At 37.8% G+C, this 24,367-nt stretch overlaps 1 protein-coding gene across 3 annotated transcripts in view; it reads left to right on the top strand.

Moving 5' to 3' along the window:
* The window catches only part of GRID2 (glutamate ionotropic receptor delta type subunit 2), a 1,611,884-nt gene extending 1,601,747 nt beyond the window's left edge, over positions 1-10,137 (top strand). For 2 of the 3 annotated variants that reach the window (XM_054682694.2, XM_054682695.2), the window contains 2 exons: positions 4,777-5,017; positions 7,642-10,137. In XM_054682694.2, coding sequence (XP_054538669.1) covers positions 4,777-5,017; positions 7,642-8,064 — 664 coding nt within the window. In that variant the 3' untranslated portion in view covers positions 8,065-10,137. 3 annotated transcript variants of the gene reach the window in all.
* The last annotated feature ends 14,230 nt before the right edge of the window (positions 10,138-24,367 follow it).

Here is a 24,367-nt window from a genome sequence, read left to right on the forward strand (position 1 = left end):
TACCGGAACAGGTCCAAAGAAAGAACAATAGTGATACATGTGACAATAATAAGTCTAGCTTTAGAGTTGCAGTAGCCTTCCACGTGCCAGGTAATGAGCTTTTCATGCATCTTGCTCACTGAGACCGTCATGTGTGGTCTTATTAATTCACACCACAATGACCCTCAAAAGTAAGTGTTGTTATGCATCACCATGGGGTAAAAATAGCAGGAATTTTTCTGACTATACTCCAAAAAGAGATTTTAGCCAGTAGTTCATCACAGTCTAATAGCTGAACTTATTTCTAATAGTTTAAGTATTTACAGCCCCACAAAGTCTATACTTCAGCACTTCAATCCCATAGATTAACTATAACCACAGTAACTCTTTGCTCTCTATGAGCAAATACTGCCATCTTGTGGAAATTGCACACCAAACAGAACATTATTATTCCATAAACTCAAAAGTTTTTCTTGTGTTTATTAAGAATTTTGCAACTCAATTTTTGCGTTGTCATACATACGCGCACACACACACACTCGCATACATACACACACATTATTGTTGCTTATAATTACAAGGTACAATTCTTTAGGTGATTTTTCAAGTTCAATTTAAAAGGGCCAGTGCTTTGGGAAGATTGACAACATATCTCTTTGCTTATTATAAGAATTCATCCTATTCATCTTCCAGGCAGTGCATTATATTTTACCACACTTGCTTTACATAATCTTTAAATTGGGTTTTTGTTAAATCATAAAAAGGAGGCCATAGTGAGACCATTCTGATGGAATTTCCAGGAGCACTAGATTTTGTAGCAAAATGTTATGACAGAACTCTGGACTTAGAGAACACTTTCATTCCCTTCCAACACTTGTAGCCCATGCCAGCCTGTATTCCTGGAATCTGTTGTCAGGGGTGACTGAGGGGTCAGATGGTCCAATTTCTCTGTACATCCCCAAAGATGAAATCTCCCTGCAATGCCCCAGCCACTTGTGCTGCCGTGAGCATAAAATAAACCATACAGAGATTTTTGTGGCATGTTGGTACTTGAAGCACCTAGAGAGGGTGCTTCCTTCTTTCCCCTCGATGATCTCCTATCGCTCAGCTGGCTGAACCTAAAAATTCTGCAATTAAATGATTTTTTTTTTGGTTTAAGGCTTTTAATTCCTATTAGAATTTAAATAGGTGAGGTATAATATATATATATATATGAGGCATATATATATATATTTCAATAATTATTTCTAAAGTCAAAATGTTTTCCAAGTTTAGAAAGAATAAGGAGACAAAATTAAATAAAATGAAATGCAAGGGCCCCAAATACCACTGAGAAGAAAGTGTAGGCAGTAATTAAGTTCCTGAATGAAGGAAGGAATAAATGAACATGAATTGAGGGCATTAAAAAAATGGCCTCACAGTGTCACTCAAGCCACTCTGGTGGAATGTGCAGTCGTGGTTTAGAATAAATTTTTTACCCAAGGAAATGTCTGGAATGAAGTCATTCTTCAACTGTTTATTAAATGGATAGATGAATAAAACAGGAATGGAATAAATTAGAAAACAGCATCAATCGTAAGAAAAAAGAATAGGATCTGATATCAGAGTTTAGGATTCATTTACCAAAACTGTGTTGAGTATATTCCATCAATAAATATGCACCTGCTCTGTAGTAGGCAATATGGAAGATGATGAATACACACTCTCGAAAATGGAACAGACTGATCAAGTAATTATAAATGATGATAAGTGCTATAAAGGAAAATTCTTACACTTTCACAGTGTATTAGTTCGTTCTCTCACTGCTATGAAGAAATACCCAAGACTGGGTAGTTTATAAAGAAAGAAGTTTAATTGACTCACAGTTCCCCATGGCTGGGGAGGCCTCAGGAAACTTACAATCATGGTGGTAGGCACCTCTTCACAAGGCAGTGGGAGAGAGAATGAGCGCTGAGCAAAGGGTAAGCCCCTTATAAAACCATCAGATCTCGTGAGACTCACTATCACAAGAACGGCATGAGGGAAACCACCCCCATGATTCAATTATCTCCACCTGTCCTGCACTTGACACGTGGAGATTATTACAAGGTGAGATTTGTGTGGGGACATGGAGCCAAACCATATCACAAGGCTACTGACCAATGTGGTGTGATGCAAATAGGAGAGCAGGATAACAGGATCTCATTTTGTGCCCAGATGTATTCTCATTAAGCAAATGTTGCTGTAGTTGCCTTTTATATCTAAAAGTACTTATAAACTCAAATTTAAAAAGAATTATTTGTTCAAAGATGACTAAATTTTTCCTCCAAGGTAATCAATGGTGTTCTGACTACCTAGAGCCTTTAGGTGGGCAAATACCTAAGGGATGTGCCATTATTTTTTATTATTATGGTAAGAATTCTTAACATGGGTGCTATTCTATGAAAATGTTTGATGTACAATACAATATTGCTAACTATAGGTACAATGTTGTACAGTAGTTCTCAAGAACTTTTCCCTCTTGCATAACTGAAGCTTTACACCTATCGACGAGCAATACCAACATCATTTAAATGATATTCATGAATAGGCCAGGAAAGTAATTTTGATACCATGATTACATCTTTGTGTGTTGCCTAACACAGTGCTGGAAATTTCTACAAGTAGTTGCTTCTTTGGATCAAGAGATTATTTCCCATGTGTATTTCTTAAACCTGTTACTTGGAAAGCAAAATGAGAGAAGGGGAATGAAGGTCATAAGTTTGGGAAATGCTGAGTTAAACAAAATCATGTAGTTTTCTTTTCTGCTGGTCTTCTGAGAGTCTTTAATAGGCTGACATCTTTGTAAATTCCCAAGAGTGTGTTTCTCAGAATTAATAACCACACGGCCCTTTTCTTACAGAGGCCTTGTAGGTACTGGTTTGCTGTGAAATGCACTTTTGGAAATTCTGGAAATGCAAACGGCTTTTTCTGGAATGGAAGCTGGAATAAGGGTGACATATAACCCATTAATATTCATAATCATTTTAGTAAATTCAATTAATCAAATTAATTGCTCTTCTAGAGCAACGCTCTAGACAGATACATTTCATAGGAAGCAAGGAGAAAAGGTCCAGGTTGTTGGGGAGGTTTCAGAACAGTCTCAGTCCTGGACTGCCGGCACGGGGCACCAGAGCTGAGGCTGTGGGAACGTCTGGGAGAGATGACAGGGACCTGAGACCAACCCTCTACCAGAGCCTTAAGGGCTGGTCTCACTCTAGTTTAACTCAGATTAAACACTGACCCAACTTCCAATGCACAAAATCTTCTTCCCTTTATCATGTTGCTTGTTCTTCTAGCCATGTGGATGACATGAAACAGGTAAAAAGGTCACTACAACTCCATTCTCTGAACTCTTAAATTTTGAGCAGTCTCACCCCAAATAATCCAAGACCTTGGGCAAGAGTACAAATATAGGTTCACATACCCCAAGTCTAATTATGTAAAAATTATGCATTAAACTAAAACCTGTTTGATATAATATATTCTATGTTCTTATCTGGACAAATATACCTTCATGACCCCTGGGAGGCCAGGTTTAAGTTTCTATGTGACTAGCCAGGAGGTCTGAACTGACCCAGGAGCACAGGGCTCTGGGGCCCTTTCTGTCCACCTGCAGCTCCATCTTGCACGCTGAAGTGTCTCCTACACAAGGCTGTATACACCTGAGCTCACTCATCTGAGCTCTGTCCACACTCTCTACAAACTCCACCCTATAGAGCTATGGTGCACCCATGGCTGTAAGATCTTCTGCCAGGAGGACAACCCTGGGAATAGGCCTGGCAGGCCCTGGAAGAGCACTAAGCTGTTTGGCCAGGAAATTCCAGGGAACCCAGAGGACGATGCACACTCTGTACAGGCACACAGCCTTGGTCTGATCTTCCTTGCCCTGTGAAAAAGGGCATAGCTGGAGGAAGGCCACATCTAGGCTGGCCTCAGGTAGAGCCTAAGAAGCACTGGGAATTGAGAATAATTCCTCTATGAAAAACACACTTTAAAAAGCTGCAGTGTGCAGCTACCCTCAGACTCTGGGGAGGGGAAAAAGAAGCAGCAGAAGAAAAAGAAGAGGGTTTTTCCTATTTGAATTTAACTACTTCTGAAAGCCTCTGGTCAGCTTTTCTTCTTGTTTTCCAAGGTAAGATTACTTCCCCTTTGGCATTAAAAGGGAAACTAGATCAGTTGTGCGAAAAACCAAAAAAGATGTATTTTATCAACTTGAAACTTATCCCAAGGCTTCCTCTCACACTGTGTTAAATAATAGGTCTTCTTAATTGAATTTCTTTGTGTGTAGCATATGCTGGGTGACATTACGCCAGCATCTTGCTCTAAGCAGCAAAACGTTCTTCATAAAAGCATTAAGATCCGGAGTATCATTCTGGATGTAGGAAAGGGACACAGAACTACAACAACTTGAAAGCATGTAAAAACAGTGCCTCTGAATTGTGATTGTAAAAACACACTGAAGCAAACCAGGAGGAAAATATTTAGAATTATAGAATGAAACCAGAAGAAGAAGAATAGGAAGAAAAGGAGAGAGGAAGATGGGAGGGTGGGATGGGTGAAGAGAGAGAGGAAAGCAATGTGGTGCAATGCTGTCTGTAGAATCAAAGCAATGATGACTTTCTGTTTCCTAGCATTCCATCTAAAACAAGCAGATCTATATATTCATTTCCCTTTGACAGCCACCATCCTACAGAGGTGGGATTATAAATGGATGTGTTGTGAACCAGGGCGATAACTATGTCTGTAATAACACACGCTTATGTTCTTTATCCCAAGGATCCTGGAGCTTCAGCAGAATGGTGACATGGACATCCTGAAGCACAAATGGTGGCCTAAGAATGGCCAGTGTGACCTGTACTCGTCAGTGGACACAAAGCAGAAAGGAGGCGCCCTGGACATAAAGAGCTTTGCAGGGGTCTTTTGTATCCTGGCTGCTGGAATTGTCCTCTCCTGCTTCATAGCCATGCTGGAGACGTGGTGGAACAAGAGGAAAGGCTCCCGGGTTCCGTCAAAAGAGGTACTTGATTGAGAGATTTGGCTCTAAATTGAATCAACAAGCAGGCTGTATTTCCAGGGAGGACCATCCCAGGGAGGATAATGGGTTGGGGGTGGTCCTTGTTTTTTCATTTCTTGAAGATTAAAAATAAAGTTGTGAAATATAAAAATTGGTAAGATCAATATCAATTTCCATTTTAGGATATCCCCAGTTCAGTAAAGAGGAGACTATAGTGTTTGAAAGACTTAGAATTTCATATACCATAATGGGCTTTGAAATTCTCTCAAATCTCAGAATAGATTTTAATTCAGTGATTTTTAAAGGCCATGATTCCTTTGACCAGTTCACAGAGATACTTACCATTTTGTTTCACTTAGTTGTTTAACTTGTAAGTAAATTCCTCGTATCTCTAAGACTAGCCCCCCAAAAATACAATACTGTAATAAAAATGATCAGAATTTTCTCTTCACCACTAGTGACTGCCTCTTTCTCTACTCATGTAGATCTATAGAAGCTCTTCGATGGCCCCAAGCTTATCAAATCCAAAATCCACATCATGAAAACATCCAAATTTCAATTTTTCTCCTTTACTGTGGAGTCAGCTTCACTTCAGGGCCATATTAAATTTTATCTCAATATCTGAAAGAATAATTACAGAATTACACATATCTCTTTTATAGTGGCCTGAGCATTGTTTTCATCAAGAAGTATGATACTTATAAATTAAAGAAAATCTGAAGCTAAATCTTGATTAATTTATCTTATTTCCATTGGACCAAAGGGGTGAAAATGTTTTAACTGATGAAGTCATATTCACTAAAGCTTCACAAATTGAAACAAAAACCAATCTGAATTTGCTAAACAATTTTATGTGATGGATAGCTTCAAAGAAACTTAAAGTTTCTATAACTAGAACTTGGCTGACTAACTGATGCCTGAGGCGACTCCTGAAAGGATCTGCTTTAATGCACAATAAATATGGCTTCTCATTTGCATATGAATTGTTGCACATTAATGTATTTTTTTCAAACAGGGTGATTTCAAAAGTAGTGTAAGGATTCCTTCTTATCACCTTATATGCAAAATTGATCAGCAGCATTTATAAGGAAAAGCTTGGCTTTAGCAAAGATGAATTTTAGCTTCCTACCTGTGTGAATGAGCATACATTCTAAATATGTGAAGAATGAATTATAAATTAATCAAGTCACATTGTAGTGTTTTCTTTGTGGAATAAGCTTCTGGTATCTCCGTTGACATTGATTCAATGCAAAAGACCACATTAATGCAACATTATAGCTGAGACTCATATTTTTAAAAATCTGGAAAGTAAGGACTCCCCAAGCTCCTTATATTTTGAATTACTCTATATGATATTAAAATTTTGCATTATTATATCTGTTGATGGATGACTACATTACAGTTGCTGTGGGAACCATAAAATTATATGTCTCAATCCTCTAAAGTCTCAGTGATAATATTGCATTAATGGATATTTTTTATTGAATTTTGAAATAAGAAGGGAGAAGGAAAAACAGTGATGCACATCAAAATATTTTTCAGTGAGGAACACTATAATAGCACAATGAAAAAAATACATACTCCATTCTAACTTGTGACAGCTAATCCAGATCCTATGAAAAAATATTTTCTCCTCTTATGATTAATAGATATCTTAAATTCTCATAAATTTAATTTATTGAGTTTGGCTGTAAATAAGACTAATAACAAGGATAATTTTATTTCCTTCCAGTTTTATTTCTCAAATATTGGGCTTTAATACTCACTTTTAGTGAAAAATATAAGGAACTTATAAATGGGTTTCAATTCCAAAAATCTGAGATTTTACTTATATTTTTGTTTATTAACTGCTTCTTACCAAGACGCCATTAGCATAGCTTAAAACGTCTTTGGTTTTGAGGTCAGTTAGCATAAAGCTGGCCCTAAACTAAAGCTATCACTCACGTGCCCTGACTTGAAGGGGTCCCTAAATATCTCACTGACCTCACAATATTGACTGATTCAGGTGCTAGATACCTTGAGTGCATAAATCCCTCAATTAGAAATTATTTTGTGTTGAGTATTGCTCTCTCTAAACAATCGCACATATCCTTGGCTTACAAGGAATAACACTTTAACAGTCACTAACACTTTAGTATGAAATAGCTTACTATATCTTTTTTTTCAAGAATGGAAACTTAAGTTTAGGAGTAAGTGGTTGAAAGGAACAAAAATTTAACTTGGAATGAGACACCCTGAAAAGGGAGGAAGCATGTATAAAGAAGAGGTGGGGGGTAGAGTTGCCAAAACCATACTTTCTATTGTTACAATTTTGCCTGGGTCTGTCTTTTATAGAATGGCAATCACCCATCAACTGCTTACATATCTTTGTAGTTGCATGTGGCATATGATCACTTTAAAACCTTTACTGCAAGAAAAATATTTATTGTAGATAATCTTATCTCAGAATTGGAATCCCCCAGAACCTAGCACAGTGCCTGGCTCATACTAGGTGCTCAATAAATATTTGTTAAATGAATAAACCCCAAAGTTCAGTTAATTACATGTTTGCTGAACTACTTTTTTTTTTTTTTAACCATCAAAGCTAGTACTGATGAGAACCTTATTTTCTTTTTCTTCATCTCCAGGATGACAAGGAAATTGACCTGGAGCACCTCCATAGACGTGTAAATAGCTTGTGCACAGATGACGACAGCCCCCATAAACAGTTTTCCACCTCGTCAATTGATTTGACCCCTCTGGACATTGACACTTTGCCAACACGACAAGCACTGGAGCAAATCAGTGATTTCAGGAACACTCATATTACCACAACAACCTTTATCCCAGAGCAGATCCAGACTCTTAGCCGCACACTGTCAGCTAAAGCTGCTTCTGGTTTCACTTTTGGCAACGTGCCTGAGCACCGAACTGGCCCTTTTAGGCACAGGGCACCTAATGGGGGCTTTTTCAGGAGTCCTATAAAAACAATGTCATCTATTCCTTATCAACCAACTCCTACCCTGGGGCTCAATCTGGGTAATGATCCAGACCGAGGCACCTCCATATGAGCATCAAACAAATCTCTTCACTGTTTCTTTTTTAGGACTCCCTTTGCAAGGAGCAACTGTAATATTGTGGGACTAACATGGATGTAACGTTTAAAAAAAAGATCAGGATTATTAGTAACAATTCTAGTTTTTTCCTCCCACCTTCTCCCTCTCCTCTCTCCTCTATGATTTTCTCTCTTTCCCCCTCCCTTCCTGTACATTTTCCTCCACTTTTTTTCATTACTCAACTTGTTCCCCAAGAAGGTAGTGTACTAGGATCCTATTAGTCTGCTTTTCATATACTGTACATCAAGTATAGGAAATGTGCACTGAGTATACTAAAAGTATATGCAGGATTAATTTTACATAAAGGCCTCTCCTGTAACATTTCTCTATTTTTTGAAATACAATTGCAATAACTTCAGTCTTTTTACATTCTTCTGCTGCATCCATACAATGCTCCACTGCCGTTGAGTGTCCTTTAACTGTGGACCAAAGGCAACCCCTGCAGTGTTTATAAAACAATTTTAAGACCATTCAGGCCACATAAGATGAGAATGCAATTTTGTAGGATTACAAAAAAGCCATTAATATGCCAGTCAAGACTACAGTTAAAACTACTCTTGCACTGCAACAGTGCATATGACCTTTATGTGATTGTACAGTATTAAAAGTTTTTTCTTATGTACAGTAAACTTTATCATATGGCAGAAGCCTCTATTGTGTTAAAGAAATTAGTATTTCATATATATACATATATATGCACCTATATAATGTGTATATATATAAAAAGGCAGCCATTGCTATTGCAATTCATTTAATAAAGCTTTAGTTTAAACAAACGTATTGTATACAGGAACTATGTATAGTGCAGGGGTTCTTTTCAGTTAGAAAAGGCAGGTTGCTTTAATGTTATTCTGACTCGCCTTGTTTGCCAACAGAAAATATTTTATACTTTTGTTATTAAAGCATCCAGGGCAATTTAATATTTGTTCCTAGATGTAACTCATTTGAATAGGTTTTGCATTTGTTATTCAGCAGTGTATAAAGCTAACCTTGATAATTTTACTTTTAATTAATTATCTAAATGAAAAATGCTATTAGCTGAACCACATCCACAGCAGCACATAGAGCTCTAGAAGAGGTGAAACATAGATCATTGAAGGTTAAAAATCCTCTTCCAAAGCAGCAAGTCAATCAATACAATAATGATATTTGGGGAGGGGTGGGAGCCCTTAAGAACTATTGATGTGGCCTTAAATTACTGTCATTTATTATCCTAAAGAAGAAAACATAATAACCATAATGGGCTCTCAACTCAACCCCCTTTTTTATTTAGTTCTATTTGGAGGAGTTATGTATTTTTTACATTAGTGCCAAGTATATAGAAGGATGACAGCAAAAACAGTGCCTCTTTGTGCACAACCCTTTTAAAGTAGCATTCTTACTTGTTAGAAATGTAGAATGAACTTTGTTTGTAATCCTTAAATTAAAATGTGGTAAGTAGGAAGCAAGAACTTATTCTGTGTTTTTACGCAGCCATACACTTACTTTAATCTAACTCATTCTGTGGCTAGGATTGATATAGGAATCAACCTATGTGATTTGCTTTAGGAGAAATTAAAAGGTATATTCTTAAGATATATTATATTTTGATGCTAATTCTGTTCTGGGGAGCATCTTGTATTGTCACTGTTTTGTACTAAATCTTCAAATATTGTCTACTGTGTAAGGCAGAAAAATTTCTTATCATGCAAAAACCATTTTGTTTCCAGGGTAACAAGTAACTAAGTGCATGCACAACTTGTTTTCCCTTGTAACATTCATGATCTCATTTACAACTCTGATTTTAAAACAAAAAAATCTTTACAACAAGCTATATAGGGACATACCAGATGTTGCAGTGATTTTAGCTATCAACAAACTGTTAACCATGTACAATATTTAAAATAGGCTTATTTTGATGTATCGCCTATTATACAAACACACAAAACATTTTTGGAGGCCTCAGTTATGAGTGACAGAGCTTTCTGTGTATAATTTGTCTAAATAATTTGTCTAATAAAAATGTTTTCTAAACTTGCTCTCATACTATTGAAGTCTTAACTGTAAGATTTGAAAATGTTTACTCTCTCACAGATTGAACTAAATTTTTCTAAAAATTTATCTTGAGTTAATTAAAGCATAAATCACATTAAGTTTTACTGGCAGAACTATGCCAAAATGAATGGCTCTCTAAAACATTACTAAGTGATGTCTTAAACCAATGAGAGACTGCCTTTCTGCTATTTGAGACTATTTGAACCAACAATACATTTGTTTTTCTCTGTGGATGTCTCTGTGAGCACTTTTTTGGGAAAGATTTATCCTGTTTCATGTAAGCAATGCAACCATTATGATAATATCAGGATGAGGGTGTGTTACATCAAAAAAAATAAGAAAGACAAGAAAATTAAGGGTAATTATTAAACTTAGGATTTATTTCTTAAAAATTGCTTTGCTAGAGAATTATTCTTCTTGCTGAATCTATTAATTTTGGAATTAATTTAGGCTCTAAGATTATTTCTAATAGTTTTCCTGCATTTGAACAATAATATTTAATTCTTCCAGCGTTTAACACACCTAAGGGATATATATCTGAAAATGTATTTTGAAAACATAATTTAGTAAAAAAAAAATAGTTCTCTATTGTTCTAAAGTTCCATCCAAAATAATTCTTTGAATATTGGAACTAAGAGGAACTTTAGAGATCTAGACTATTGACCTCATTTTACAAATCAGGGAAAATAAGATGCTAAGATGCTGTGATATGCCCAAATGTTTGACAACCTAAAATGTAAACTGGGTCTTCTTTTTTAAAACTCTGCCACCCTTCAATCACACCAACATAGGTCCTCATGGATTGTAAATATAGGCTCCACCTTATCCTCTCACCAAGCCTAGGCTACAAATCTCTAGGATCCTTCCTTCCTTGTTTGGAACACATAGATCATCTGATTCCACTTTTACACATGGAAAAGTGAGTACCTCAGGTTATTTACCCAGGACCATAGCTAGCGGCAAAACTAAGGTCAGTTCCTGTTTCTGTCTACAGTTGGTTTTTTGGCCCATTGTTTGTCCTGGTTTGCAACACTTAGACCAACCTGGCTATTTCACTACAAGACAAAATACCTTATATCCAAGTACTTTTATTCTATTCAAATGTCCAATTTACCCCACTGGTGAATCATTAAGATATCTGGTATCACTGTACCACATCAGAACTTACGCACAGGCTTTGGTTTAATCATACATACTTAAAGTTGTAAGACTGCCTTCTTCCTCATACCATTAAACTACAGGCAATTTGTCATGTTCGTGATCATGTTATTTTTCATCTCTTTTAGTTTTGGATTGGCTGTCAACTGAATAAATACTTTTAAAAATAGACTTTACCGAATGGTACTTTGCTTCATCAATTTAAATAAAAAATGGGAAGATCCATTTACCCTGCATGATACTTCTAAGACACACAATTGAATAACAAGTTATTACTATTTTATAATCAGAATTTTCCAACAGTGAAACACATTCTAGATTATGAGTATAGTAAATCATGCAGAGAAGAGATTATGTGCTGGTAAACGTAGGTTTTATCCTTAAATATAAATGTGATGATGACGGATAAAGTACAATGGACTCACTGAAATTTGGCTTCCTTCCAGAGTACTTTTCTTTCAAAAAACAAATCTTATAGCCAACCCTCATGACCAAATATTAATAAATGATTAACAACTATGGCCATAATTATCATTTCAATGAAATTTGGTAGACACTCTGTCAACAAATATTTTAGAAGACACCCTCTTATGAGGCAGCATATGTGAGCTTCCCTAGGTAGAAATTACTTATCTGACACTGAAAAGTCAGAGAATAAAGCTATAATTTATAGAAGATTTGATAGATGTAATTCAATTCTACTAGTGTTAACAGAGAACCTATTATTTTGAAAGCCATTGTGCTAAACAGCTGGGCATGGCAGAAATGAATGTTTAGGAATGGGTCTGGGTGTGTTCCAACACTCATCACTTTCCTGGCTCCATATCAACATGCAGGATACGGAGGCCACGTTACAGAATGAGTCACCCCAAACCAGTACAGTCTTCTTGGTTGGGTGACTGACTGGACCAATTCATCTGAGTAGCTCTCAAGCACCAATTGAAACTGTCTTCTTGGTTCAGACCACCTCCCCAAAGAAGACTTGGAAATTTACCAACATGCCAGATCCTGAAGCCAAATTTTCAAAAATGTGAAAATTCCTATAAGCCACAGAAAATTACTATCTAACCCTTCATCCTTATTGATACCTGCATACCATTCAGAGACTGACTCCTACCCTTAGGTGTCCTCATCGGCATAATGTAGACCATAACAACTCCTTTTCTATCCCTGCAAATCTAATGAGTCATGATAGTTCAAGCTCTGCGATGTTTCAACTTGCCTCAACAGGACAAAACATAGTAAATCTTATTCAGGCTCTTTTTCATACTGCAACTAAAACTCCGTGCTACCTTTCCTGTCATCTAAGACACAGAATGCAGTGTGGCCCATAACCCCAATGAATGTAAAGTATCCTTCAGGCTGCCCACCATGATGATAGCCTCCAACCCACACATACCTCCAGGAGACTAGAAACCTCATGGTTTTGCTTCATTTTATAGAGCTGCACAGAGGCGTGGAACAGTTAAAGCACATAATGATTCAGCCTACCACTGGGATAGAAACAGATCAAGGAACTAGCTCTCATTTCTTCACCTGAATTTTTCAAATTCCTATGTCTTCAATAGTATTCATTTGCTTTGTTTCCATGTAACATTGATGACAAAACAAAAATTGTTCACATTTGAGAATTTTTTTCATATCTAAGAGCTCTATCTTGACTTGCTACAATTTAGGACTCAGTGACATCTTTTGACTAATTTGGTATCATAGTTCCTAGAATTTCTTCAGAATGAAGAAGAGAAACTAGCTGTGTTATTTGAACATATTACCTACCTCATAGTATAGACATAGCTTGTCTAGCCTTCATGAGGAAGGAGGACCTGGTTTTCTTTTGGAGAAACCCCATAAATTCCTACCTTGGAGTAAGCAACACATTTCAACAGTCTCAAACTATTCATGATGTGGTTGAAAACTCACAAAATTTTCAGCACATTAATTCTCATTAATTAAAAACTAATTAAGCTTTCCTAACAGCTGCTTTACAAGGAGAAACATATGTCACAAAAACAAAGAATGATACAGTGTCAGAACCAGAGAAGGGATGACAAACATTGCTTTTAATAAATATTTTGCCAGCTACAAGATTTGAAATATGAGTAGAAGGCAAACTTTAAGTTGTTATATTTTATTATTAAATTGCTGCTACTGAAAAAGTTTAGGAATTAAGTAGCCTACTTAAGTGGCTGTTTTTAATTTTTAAAAATTGGACATCAGTATTATTTTTTAAACACACATACCTACATGCAAAGATAACCCATAACTTCCTGAATTTGAAAAATAAACAAATACAGCTTGCATATTTGCTACACAAAAGATTCATAGTAGGAGACCTTTAAGAATTAGTTCTTCTGATATGTAATAAAATAAGATTCAATTTACAAAAATTCAAGTTATCTAAAGCTTTCAGGATCACAGCTATTTCCTGGAGGCAAGGGTATCAGTATCTATTTCATACTATGTAAAAAAGTATCTGATAGTTAATATTTAATTCCTTTCCAAAATTAGGTTGACTTTAAAATTAAATGCTAACCCTCTATTAATATCTGTTTACAAAAGTTATCTATAAGATTTATTGCTAGAAATAAAAGCACACTAAAATTAAGCTGAAAAATAGAAGTTCCATATGTTCAGCTTATCTCATTTGGCTTTTTTTTTTTTTTTTTTTTTGAGACAGGGTCTCGCTCTGTCACCCAGGCTGGAATGCAGTGGTATGATCTCGGCTCCCTGGAACTTTTGCCTCCTAGGCTCAGGCAATTCTCATGCCTCAGCCTCCCAAGTAGCTAGGACTACAGGCATGTGCCACCACGCTCAGCTAATTTTTGGTATTTTTAATAGAGACAGGGTTTCACCATGTTGGGCAGGCTGGCCTTGAACCCCGGACCTCACGTGATCTGCCCCTCTCAGTCTCCCAAAGTGCTGAGATTACAGGCGTGAGCCACCACGCCCAGTCTTATATCATTTGACTTTTTAGTGCTAGAAATAGTAACTGAATAATTAACATGCTCAAGTACTTCTCTAGACACTGTTTTTTAAAAAAGCTTTGAACATACCTGATTGACATAGTTGACATGATGTATGTGATACAAAACTCTATTCACACATGATTTTTTTTAATAAGTACAATTCTTTCCAAATCAACATATTAGGAGTTAAAATTAAAAATATGCAGTGCAGCAATATATACACATAATTGGGACTCTCAGATTGTAATTCTGCATGACTAAACATTTTTAAACTTATTTATCACTCAGATTTCTGCATGGAAAGATCATAGTAAAAATGACCATAAACTGATTACCATATGTATGAAAACCCCTCTCACATGTACAGCCTCCAAAGTTTTTGATGTGTCCAATGGCTCAATCACCAATCATGAATATTTTTAATTAGGTCTCTCTCAGCATCACTAAATGAAGTTTTAGATTCCAACTTCATAATCATCATTTTGTGTCTCTTTCCCTTTTTTTTTTTTTAATGAGTTTAGTACCTATACAGAAACTTTAGCAAGGCTTCAGGGAGAATATTGGGAAAAATACAATCACATAAGATCAATCAGTCCACCAACAAATACTTTCTGAGCACCTACTATTAGCACGGTACCCTAGGGCAGAGTTCTCCTAACTGATGTACACCTGGGCCAGCTGTGCTTCTGGTGTACTGAAGCTTTGATCCTCTCATTTCCTCACGGTGGCTGGGGAGAGGGGATGACTAGGCTGAAATTCTTCCTGTGAGCAGCATTGCCACCCAGCTTCTCCTGAGAAAGCTTCCAAAGTTGGAGAAACAAAATACAAACATTTGAAAAGTGAAGTAAAAACTCATCATATAAATAACATCAGAAGACATGAATATAAATTACACCATGTTGCAGAGTATATTTGTCAAATTAGTGGTATAGAAAAAATACTCTATGAAAAGAGGAAAAGAATAACGTAGGCTGCATGGTTTGGAATAGTTTCGTGGAACAAGTGGAAAATTAGCCTAATAACCAAGAATGTGGAAAGGTCAGAAGGATGCTTTTGTACCAGAGGTTACAGTGCAACCATAGGACAAGTGTTGGGAAGAATGTTCAGAGGCACAGTAGACCACGATGTCTGGAATATGGGCTTTGTGTCAGAGAGCAGCAAAAGGCAAAGCGTGGGTGAGATTGCAGGATGCCTGGAGGCTGAGCTCAAGAGAGAACACTACATCCTGTTTATTCACGTATTCAACATATGTTTACCCAGGCCCTGCTGTGTGCAAGACACTATTCTGTGTGTTGGGGATACACCAGTAAGCAAGACAGAAATTCACGACCTCATGGAGTTCACAGTTAACTGAGGGAGACAGATAATAAGCCAGAAAGTAAGTGAAGGATTAGTCTATTGGGAGGTGGTAAGTGCTGTGGAGGAAAACAAAGCAAAAGAAGAACAAGGAGCAAGAAGGCCAGAGCAGAAGTGGGGATCTGCTATTTTAAGTAAGGTGGTCAAAGGAGGCCTGACTGATTACCTGGCATTTGAATGAAGCTTTAAATGGAGTGAGGGAGTTAGCCATGTTGCTGTCTGGGGAAAACGCATTCCAGTCTTTGGGAACAGCCAATACAAAGGCTCTGAGGTGAGAATGTCCTGGGCATGTCTAAAGAATAGTGAGACGATCAATTCAGCTGGATTGGAATGAGTGATAGGAGAAGGGCGCTAAGAAGTAACAAATGGCTCACATTACAAGGCTTTGTAGGACACTGAAGATTTGGGCTTTTATTCTGCATGGGTTGGGAAACCACTGGAGTGTTTTGAACAAAGTAGAATGACATTTACTAGTTCCACCAAGTTGATCACAAAGTCAGATATAAAACAGTCTTGGAATCATAACTGCCGACACCTTCCCACCCTCCTTTGGTCCTAAATATTTGCTACCATTTTAAGTAGAGTGCAATAGGAAAGTGGTATGGAAGTGCCAGTTGCTGGTCCTTGAACCATCAGAGAGGTACTGAAGCTGGGCTGGCGCTCACAGAGGCTCACAACCATGGAAAGTGTGAAAACCTCCGTCAGTGGCAGTGGAGAAACCACTGAAGATTTTTAACCAAGGGAGAAACAGGCTCTTAAAGGGGCAGTTTAGAAAAAGTAAACTGGTAGCAATTCATCAAATGAAATGAAGAAGAAAAAGAGGCCAATTAAAAGGGCTGGACAATAATTTCGGTATGTGCTGAACTTCTGAAGTAATCTAGAAAAGAAAGAAGATACAGAGCGTAGATATGTATTGAAGGAAGAATCAAGAGAACTTAAAGGTTAACTGAATATAGAGTGTAATAGAGAAAAGCAAGTCAAAGATGATTGATTTCTCAAATTCAGATGCCAGAAAGATGGATATAATTTTACCAAAAAGTGGCAAAGTCAGAATATCTAGTTTGTTAATTTTACTTTTTCCTTGAATTAGAGGGCTTGGGGGAAGAAAGGATAGAATTGAGAATCATTTGTTTTCTTTCATTGGGAGCATGAATGATGAAGTTTTAACAAGTGATGGGGAACTGAGGGATCATCTAGAGTCCATAATTTTTAAACTGTGCTCCCCAGATTCCCAAGGGTTTTACTCAAGATTTATGGGGATGCTACTGGGCTGCGGTGAGGCCTGCTGGGCTGAGGTGAGACCCACTGGGCTGCGGTGAGGGGCTGCGGTGAGGCCCACTGGGCTTCCCTTACAGCACCTTTGCTTTGATTTCTTCATTTGCAGTGGGTCCCTCAGTGTCAGTGGGGGGTTGGTTCCCTCAGTGGCAGTCGGGGGTTGGTTCCAGGACCCCCCTCAGATACCAGAATCCAAGGATGCCCAGACCCTTATATAAAATGGTATAGTGTTTGTCTATAATATATGCATATAACATATGCAAATTCTTCTGTATAATTTAAATCACCTCTAGATGATTTCTAACATCTAATACAATGTAAATGCTATGTAAACAGTTGTTATACTGTACAGTTTAGGGAATAATGACAAGAAAAATGTCTGTACATGTTTAGTACAGAGTGTTTTTCTGAATATTTTCAATCTGAGGTTGGTTGAATCCATAGATGTGAAACCCACAGATCCAGAGGTCTGACTGCATTTGACTTCCAGTTAAGATTTCTTTCACCCTCTGGATAATACATTACTGACAAATGAACAAAATCTCAAGTCAAATGTTTTCTGAGGCCTATCATAGCATTCAAACTTTAATTGTTAGATTACTCTTCCTTCCGTTGACTTTGGATTGTATTAAAAGTAGTTCTCCGCTGGTTCTTCAAAATAGTACAGAAGAACCCTCATCCCTTTATCCCACATGGAATTTATCATGTTTCCCACATGGCGAATACTCAGAATTGACCAAACTGCCCTTCAATGTGGTGACAGTGACTCAAATCACTATCTTGAAATAGGTCCAGTGTCTCCAAGGTACTTAAGGACCTTGGCTTCTAGTGATTTAGACTCACTAGAACCAGGCAGCAGACGGACATACCTGAATGGAAATCCAAAATAAATGTTTCTAAACACAGCCTTGTCTTAGAAAAGGAACAAACTAAAATTAGCCCAAACATTAAAAATACCTGCTATGTTCAAGCCAATATACTTGACACTACAAATCAAATGAAAGAACCGTGGAATGAACTGTGTTTGTTTGCCTATAATTGTGTGCTTTTAGTTCCGAGTCTGCTTCAACGTGAGAGTTCAGAAAGCATCCACTAACACAGTTAAGAGTACTCTAAGAGACTAAGAGGTAGGTCTGAAATACTCATCATCACAAATCCTGTGACACCAATTCCACTAACACTTTAAAAGGTTAGCTTTTACCAAGCAGATGCCATTAGAAAGATGACTTAGATTTTTGTCCAGGATCTTGTCTACTGACTCTAACCACCTTTCAACACCGAGGCCATAATAATGGTCCACTTTTCAGAGGTCAAAGCTGATATCCCAATTCTAAGAAAAAAATTTCGTATATCAAATATAAAACAAGAAATAAGCAATACGGGTTTTTATAAATTTAAAATAACTTTGTTAAAACCTGATTTCCCAATTATTTGAGATTATAATTCTTTGCTATGTACTCTTGCCTCACAGCCTTGCTTTTAAAATATAAACCATGAATCATACACACACACACACACACACACACACAAACTAATCTATCTTATAAAAGAGAATCACACACTAATTATGTACACCTGTTGCCCTAAATATCAACACAATGTAAGACTTTCAAAGTAATTTGCAGAGGCACATGTTTCTGGACTGCAATTAATAAAATATATGGCATATATCCTCAATAAGAATTATTTCATATGCAGGGAAGTTTAACCCCTTCTCATCTGAACAAGCAAGTCGCTAATTTCTGCTGCAATGTTTGTCCTCGTGGGAGGGAAGGCATGCTGACCAGGTGCCAGGCTCAGTGCTAGGCACTATGTAGGTGTTTCACTTGAGTCTCGTAATAACCCTGTAAGTTTGCTATTGTTGATACTAATTTAGCAGATTAAAACAAAACAAAAGTAAGACTCTGGAAAGTTAAGTAATTTGGTTGAGTTCACACAATTAGTAAGCGAGAATTCAAACTCACATCTCTCTAACTCAGAAATCCATGTGCTTTCCACCTCAATGGGCTATTTCAGAATCAAGGCGAGATGGAGGTAAAGGGTCCTTCTGTATTCCTCACTGATGTAAGAGGCTTTGTACACTATGGGATCCATAAAAATTGACTAGTCCTCAGTAGCTACAAATATTTGTAACACAGAAACTACAAATGGTAAATAAAAACTCACAAAAGATGAATACAGATGAAGCATTGTAGGAGCTTAGAAAACACAAACAGATTCAGAGAAATACTCTGCCGGATTAGCATCTACAGAAGAGACTGCTCAAATACCAGCACACCCACTCATGTCCCTCTTGTATTCTTTATTTATGCTAATGGTGGTGTTAGTGACCTTTCCAGTCTTCTCCCCTCTTGCTTAGAGTCCCTCTAATGAAAACATTAGAAAAACCAACCCCTATTGAGTCCACTCGCATAAAGCTTTAGTACCTGGTCCTCTTTTCCAGCCCTAATGCTACAAGACAAGTTTAAGCACATGCTAGCCTCTACCTGGAAACCTTGTAGTAAGTCTCCCAAGCTTCACTCTTTTTAGGCTCACATTCCATCTACATATCTTACTAGATGATCTTATTAAATTACTTGTCAGGTCATGCTGCTCCATGATTTAATTTTTTTCTGTGGTATTTCTATGGCCCACTAATTAATGACCAAGCGCCTCAGCTGAGATTCCTTCTGGCGGGAAGCACTAAGGCACCCTTCACAGAGAAGCAGCGTTTGAGCCAAGGAGGAAGGATTTTGACAATTGGAAATGTGAATGTAGACTGTAAAAGCAATGCACAAAAAGGAAATAGGAAAGTATCATTGACAAGTAGGAGCCAGAGAATAAGACTTTTGGCTTGAATCAGGAAGTCCTATGGAGACAGACAGAAGATGGAAAAAAAAAAAATTTGTTGATTTATTCAACAATTGTATTTTATATTTTCAGAGTCCTTTTTATACACACACACACACACACACACACACACACACCACAGTATCGCAGAACATACAGACATGCAAGACTCTCAAAGCTATTACAGAAGAGATATCCTGTATATACCTAACTGTGACATAAGGCAAAGTATGATATGTTCCATAAAAGTGATACAATGTATTACAGAAATTGAAAGAAGGGAGAGATGATGCTCTTCTAGGTATGCTTTTACAGAAATACAGCTATAACTACAATTTAAAGTTATATGTAAGTACTTAAAATAGTCCAGAGTATTTTGAAAATTCAGAGAACAGAAAGATCTCTTCTCACAGGCAATAGAGTATCTTCATAGAGAAGACAGTTTTGGAACTGAGCCTTGAAAGAGAATGTACAATTTTCACAGGTATAGACTAGAGAAAGACTTTTTTTAGGCAAAGAGAAAGAAAGATCTCATCCAAGTCACCGTGGAGGGTAACACAAAGCCTATTGAGAAAGATCAGATAGTTTGGCTGGAACACATGGGCCAGGAAAAGCAGGACAGAAGACAACCAAACAATAATATGACATCCAGCCACGTACCTAATGTTTGAGTTTCGTACCTTTTACAATTGATTCTGTTTTTGAACAGCTGTGAATATTGGAAATGTGACGGTGTTTGCAATCTACTGGGGAAGAAAGACAATTTAACAGGCAATGACAATAAATTGGAATAAGTAGTAATGAAAATGCAAGGTGATTTGCCACTCAGACCAGGGCTAGGAAAAGCTCCCTAGAGAATGGGATTCCAAGTTAGAACTGAGGGAGAATTGACCAATAGCCAGGCAAAGGAAATAGAGGTTGTTCAGACCATGTGACCAGTATATGCAAAGACCTAAAGCCAGAGGGCACGATTTGTTCCAGGGACTGAAAGAAGTCAAGCTGATAAAAGGAAAATATCAAGAAAATTTTTAAAAAGGTATGGAGCAGGCCTTGTAATGCTTCATTAACCGTGATAAAGAATTTAATACAAATTCTTTAAGAAGTAATGTTCCAGGCATCACTAAGAAGCCATTGAAGACTTTAAAGCGGTGACCTGATCACGTTCCTATTTTAAAGAATCACTCTCACTGCCCCAGGAGAAACTTCGGGAATGGGAAAAGACCTAAGAGAGGCAGACCAGTCAGAAACTCGTGTGGCAATCCACCTAGAGGAAATAGTCCAGTCCAGTAGTAAAGAGGTGGAAAGGAAGGAAAGAGGTGGGAAGATACTAGAGAGAGCTGTAGTGGGAATGGGGTCTGGGTCTGGGCTTGTAATTGACATCATGGAAGGTAATAAAATCATCCAAGGAATATGTGGGTCTATTTAGCGCAAAGTAAGTTCTGGACATCCAACACTGTGGAGGATCAACATTTGATCAAAGGACAAAAGAGTGTGTTAAATGGAAAAAACTTACTAGCTAAAAGAAATCTGGAAAGAAAACTATAACAGTGAATGGTCTCAGATATGAAGAGAAGAGAGTATTTCAATAGGGAGTGGTCAATATTGTCAAGTGTTACTCAGGGAATAAGCATATCCATGAGAACCAGCAACAGATAGATCCTCAGGCCCCGGGTGAGAACAGTGTTCAGAATGGTGGACTAAAGCCAGACTGCAGCTGTTGGAAGAATAAGTGGAAGGACACATACACTGCTCTCCCAAGGAATATGGTGATGAAGGAGAGGTGAAGGCCAGGAAAGGAGCTCAACCTAGAAGAAATGGGATCCCAGGAGGGTGTTTGTTTGTTTCCAATGTAGGAGACACTTGAGCACATTTATTTATTTATTTATTTATTTATTATTTTTTTTTTTTTTTGAGACGGAGTCTCGCTCTGTCGCCCAGGCTGGAGTGCAGTGGCGTGATCTCGGCTCACTGCAAGCTCCGCCTCCCGGGTTCACGCCATTCTCCTGCCTCAGCCTCCCGAGTAGCTGGGACTACAGGCGCCCGCCACCACGCCCGGCTAATTTTTTGTATTTTTAGTAGAGACGGGGTTTCACCGTGTTAGCCAGGATGGTCTCGATCTCCTGACCTCGTGATCCGCCCGCCTCGGCCTCCCAAAGTGCTGGGATTACAGGCGTGAGCCACCGCGCCCGGCCTGAGCACATTTAAATGCAAATATGAAGGAGCCAGTAGAGGGCAAAGCTTGAGAATACAGTAACAAGCAGGGTTTTGAAAAGGTAAAAAGGAATGAGATCCAGGGTACAATTCCTCTGCAGTAAGAGAAGAGAGACATTTTTTTTTGTAACTGCATGAAAGGCAAAAGTATGGATGTGAATGCAAATAAATTTCTAGGTTCAATTGCCCGATGTTTAGTGAGAATTATGTTGGATTCTATTTTCTACAAGATGGAGGAAGCAAATCACTGGTGACAGTGAGAGGTCAGAAATTTAAGAAGAATAAAGAATAGAAAAGCTATCTAGAGCAACATGGCAGAACTGATGTACAGCTTTGAGGGCTCAGCTGAGGTTAGAGGTCATTACATTATTTTGGCCTGATCTGTACAGTTGCACATTTTTTTCAAATATCCTCAGCAGCTTCTAGTTAGCCAAGGGCAGACAGATTTGGATTTAACAGAGTTGTAGAGTAAGCAGTAAAATGACTACTCAAAGTGGTACTAAACAAAAGTCAATTTTAACGGGGTGTCCCAATGGTGTATGAAGTATAGTGAGAGGCCATTTTGATTAGAGTGTGAAAACTGTGCTTCTTCTCATCCCCACAAATCTCAGTGGCTTGATCTAATAGATTCAGAACCCAGGTTCCTTCTATCTAGTTGCTCTGTTATTCCCTAGGACTTTGGAGTCCTCCACTGGGTCTTCTGCATCCAGTTGGCAGACGAGGTAAAGAGAGAACATGGAGGATTGTGGGAGTTTTAATGAACCTGACCCGGAAGTAGTGCACATCACTTCTGCACACATCCATTGGTTGTCACATGGCCACATCAAAACAGTTTTGTTAAGCATCTGACTTGACTACCATAGAAGCATAGAGTCAAGTTAGCAGGCTTTGTAATAATCTAAGCATGAAGAAATACAGGCTGAATAAGGCCAATAGCAGTAGAAATGAAATAAAAAGCACATTGGGAGAAAATCAACAGATTTGGTGATTGCTTAGATCAAGGATAATAAGCAAGGTTCTGTCTAAAGCACAGCATTAAAAAGAATTATGAGATCAAAATTCAGGATATGAGGTCCACTCTAACCACCCTGTTTAAAGTTGAGATCCTTTCCCCTAACATCCCCCATTTACCCTTACATGGCTCCGTTATCTTTCATAGCACAGGACACCTTCTACCATACTATATAATTTACGTACTGGTCATTGTCTTTCTCCTTCCACCATAATGAAAGAAAATTGAGGGGAGGAGTTTCGCTGTCTTATTTATTACTCTTTCTTCAGTGCTTAAGACAGTGTCTGGTATATGAGGGTCATTGAATTACTACTTGTTGAATTATTGAATGGCACGATTGATTAACAATGACCATTATGGTGCGGTCAAGTTCAAGTGGAAATACATTCATGTATTTACTAATTACTGGCTTAGCTATAGAAAGGAAAAGAAGACTCTGACATCATAACAGAGATTCAAGGTAGGATGTCTGGACGAATAGTAGACTCAGGGAAAATATTTTGTATGTGGAGTGAAAAATGGTATTTGACTTTGGAAACATCATAATTGAGATGAAGGTAAAATATCCAGGTGGACATACTAAGCAAGACATTGACAATGTAACGCCTAAGGCTGGGCGCGGTGGCTCACGTCTGTAATCCCAGCACTTTAGGAGGCCGAGGTGGGTGGATCACCTGAGGTCAGGAGTTCAAGACCAGCCTGCTCAACATGGTGAAACCTCGTCTCTACTAAAAATACAAAAACTTAGCCAGGCATGGTGGCAGGCACCTGTAATCCCAGCTACTCGGGAGGCTGAGACAGGAGAATAGCTTGAACCCGAGAGGCGGAGGTTGCAGTAAGCCGAGATCACACCATTGCACTCCAGCCTGGGTGACAGAACGAGACTCCGCTCAAAAAAAAAAAAGAAAAGAAAATGTAAAGCCTAGGTTTTGGCAAAACATTGAGAATTGGAGTCTCAGGATAAGAAGATAGTAACAGTTTCAGTTCTCAACACATACAAAAAAGATAAGTATGAATATCTTAATTAGCTTAATCTAATCATTTCACAATGTGAGTATATATATACACACACATATGTACATATATATATAAAAACATGACATTGTATACCATATGCATATGTGTAATGCAATTTTTGTAAATTACACCTTAACAAAACTGGAAGAAAAAAGATAACAAAAATCTTAGGATAACAAGATGGGAAGTTATTCAATGGGCAATATAATGTTGAGTAACCAAATTATATGATCTAAAGGACGTTCAAGGGTGATTAATCCAAGGGTCTCCTATGGGGTAGAATAACTATCACAACTTAACCTGTCAAAAAATATTTCCGTAAGGAATATCTTTATTGCAGCACTTCATCAATATCAGTTCACCTACATAAAGTGTACCACATACACAGCAGAAAACCAAC

The sequence above is a fragment of the Pan troglodytes genome, chromosome 3 (assembly GCF_028858775.2).
Source record: "Pan troglodytes isolate AG18354 chromosome 3, NHGRI_mPanTro3-v2.0_pri, whole genome shotgun sequence".
Taxonomy (NCBI): Eukaryota; Metazoa; Chordata; class Mammalia; order Primates; family Hominidae; genus Pan; species Pan troglodytes.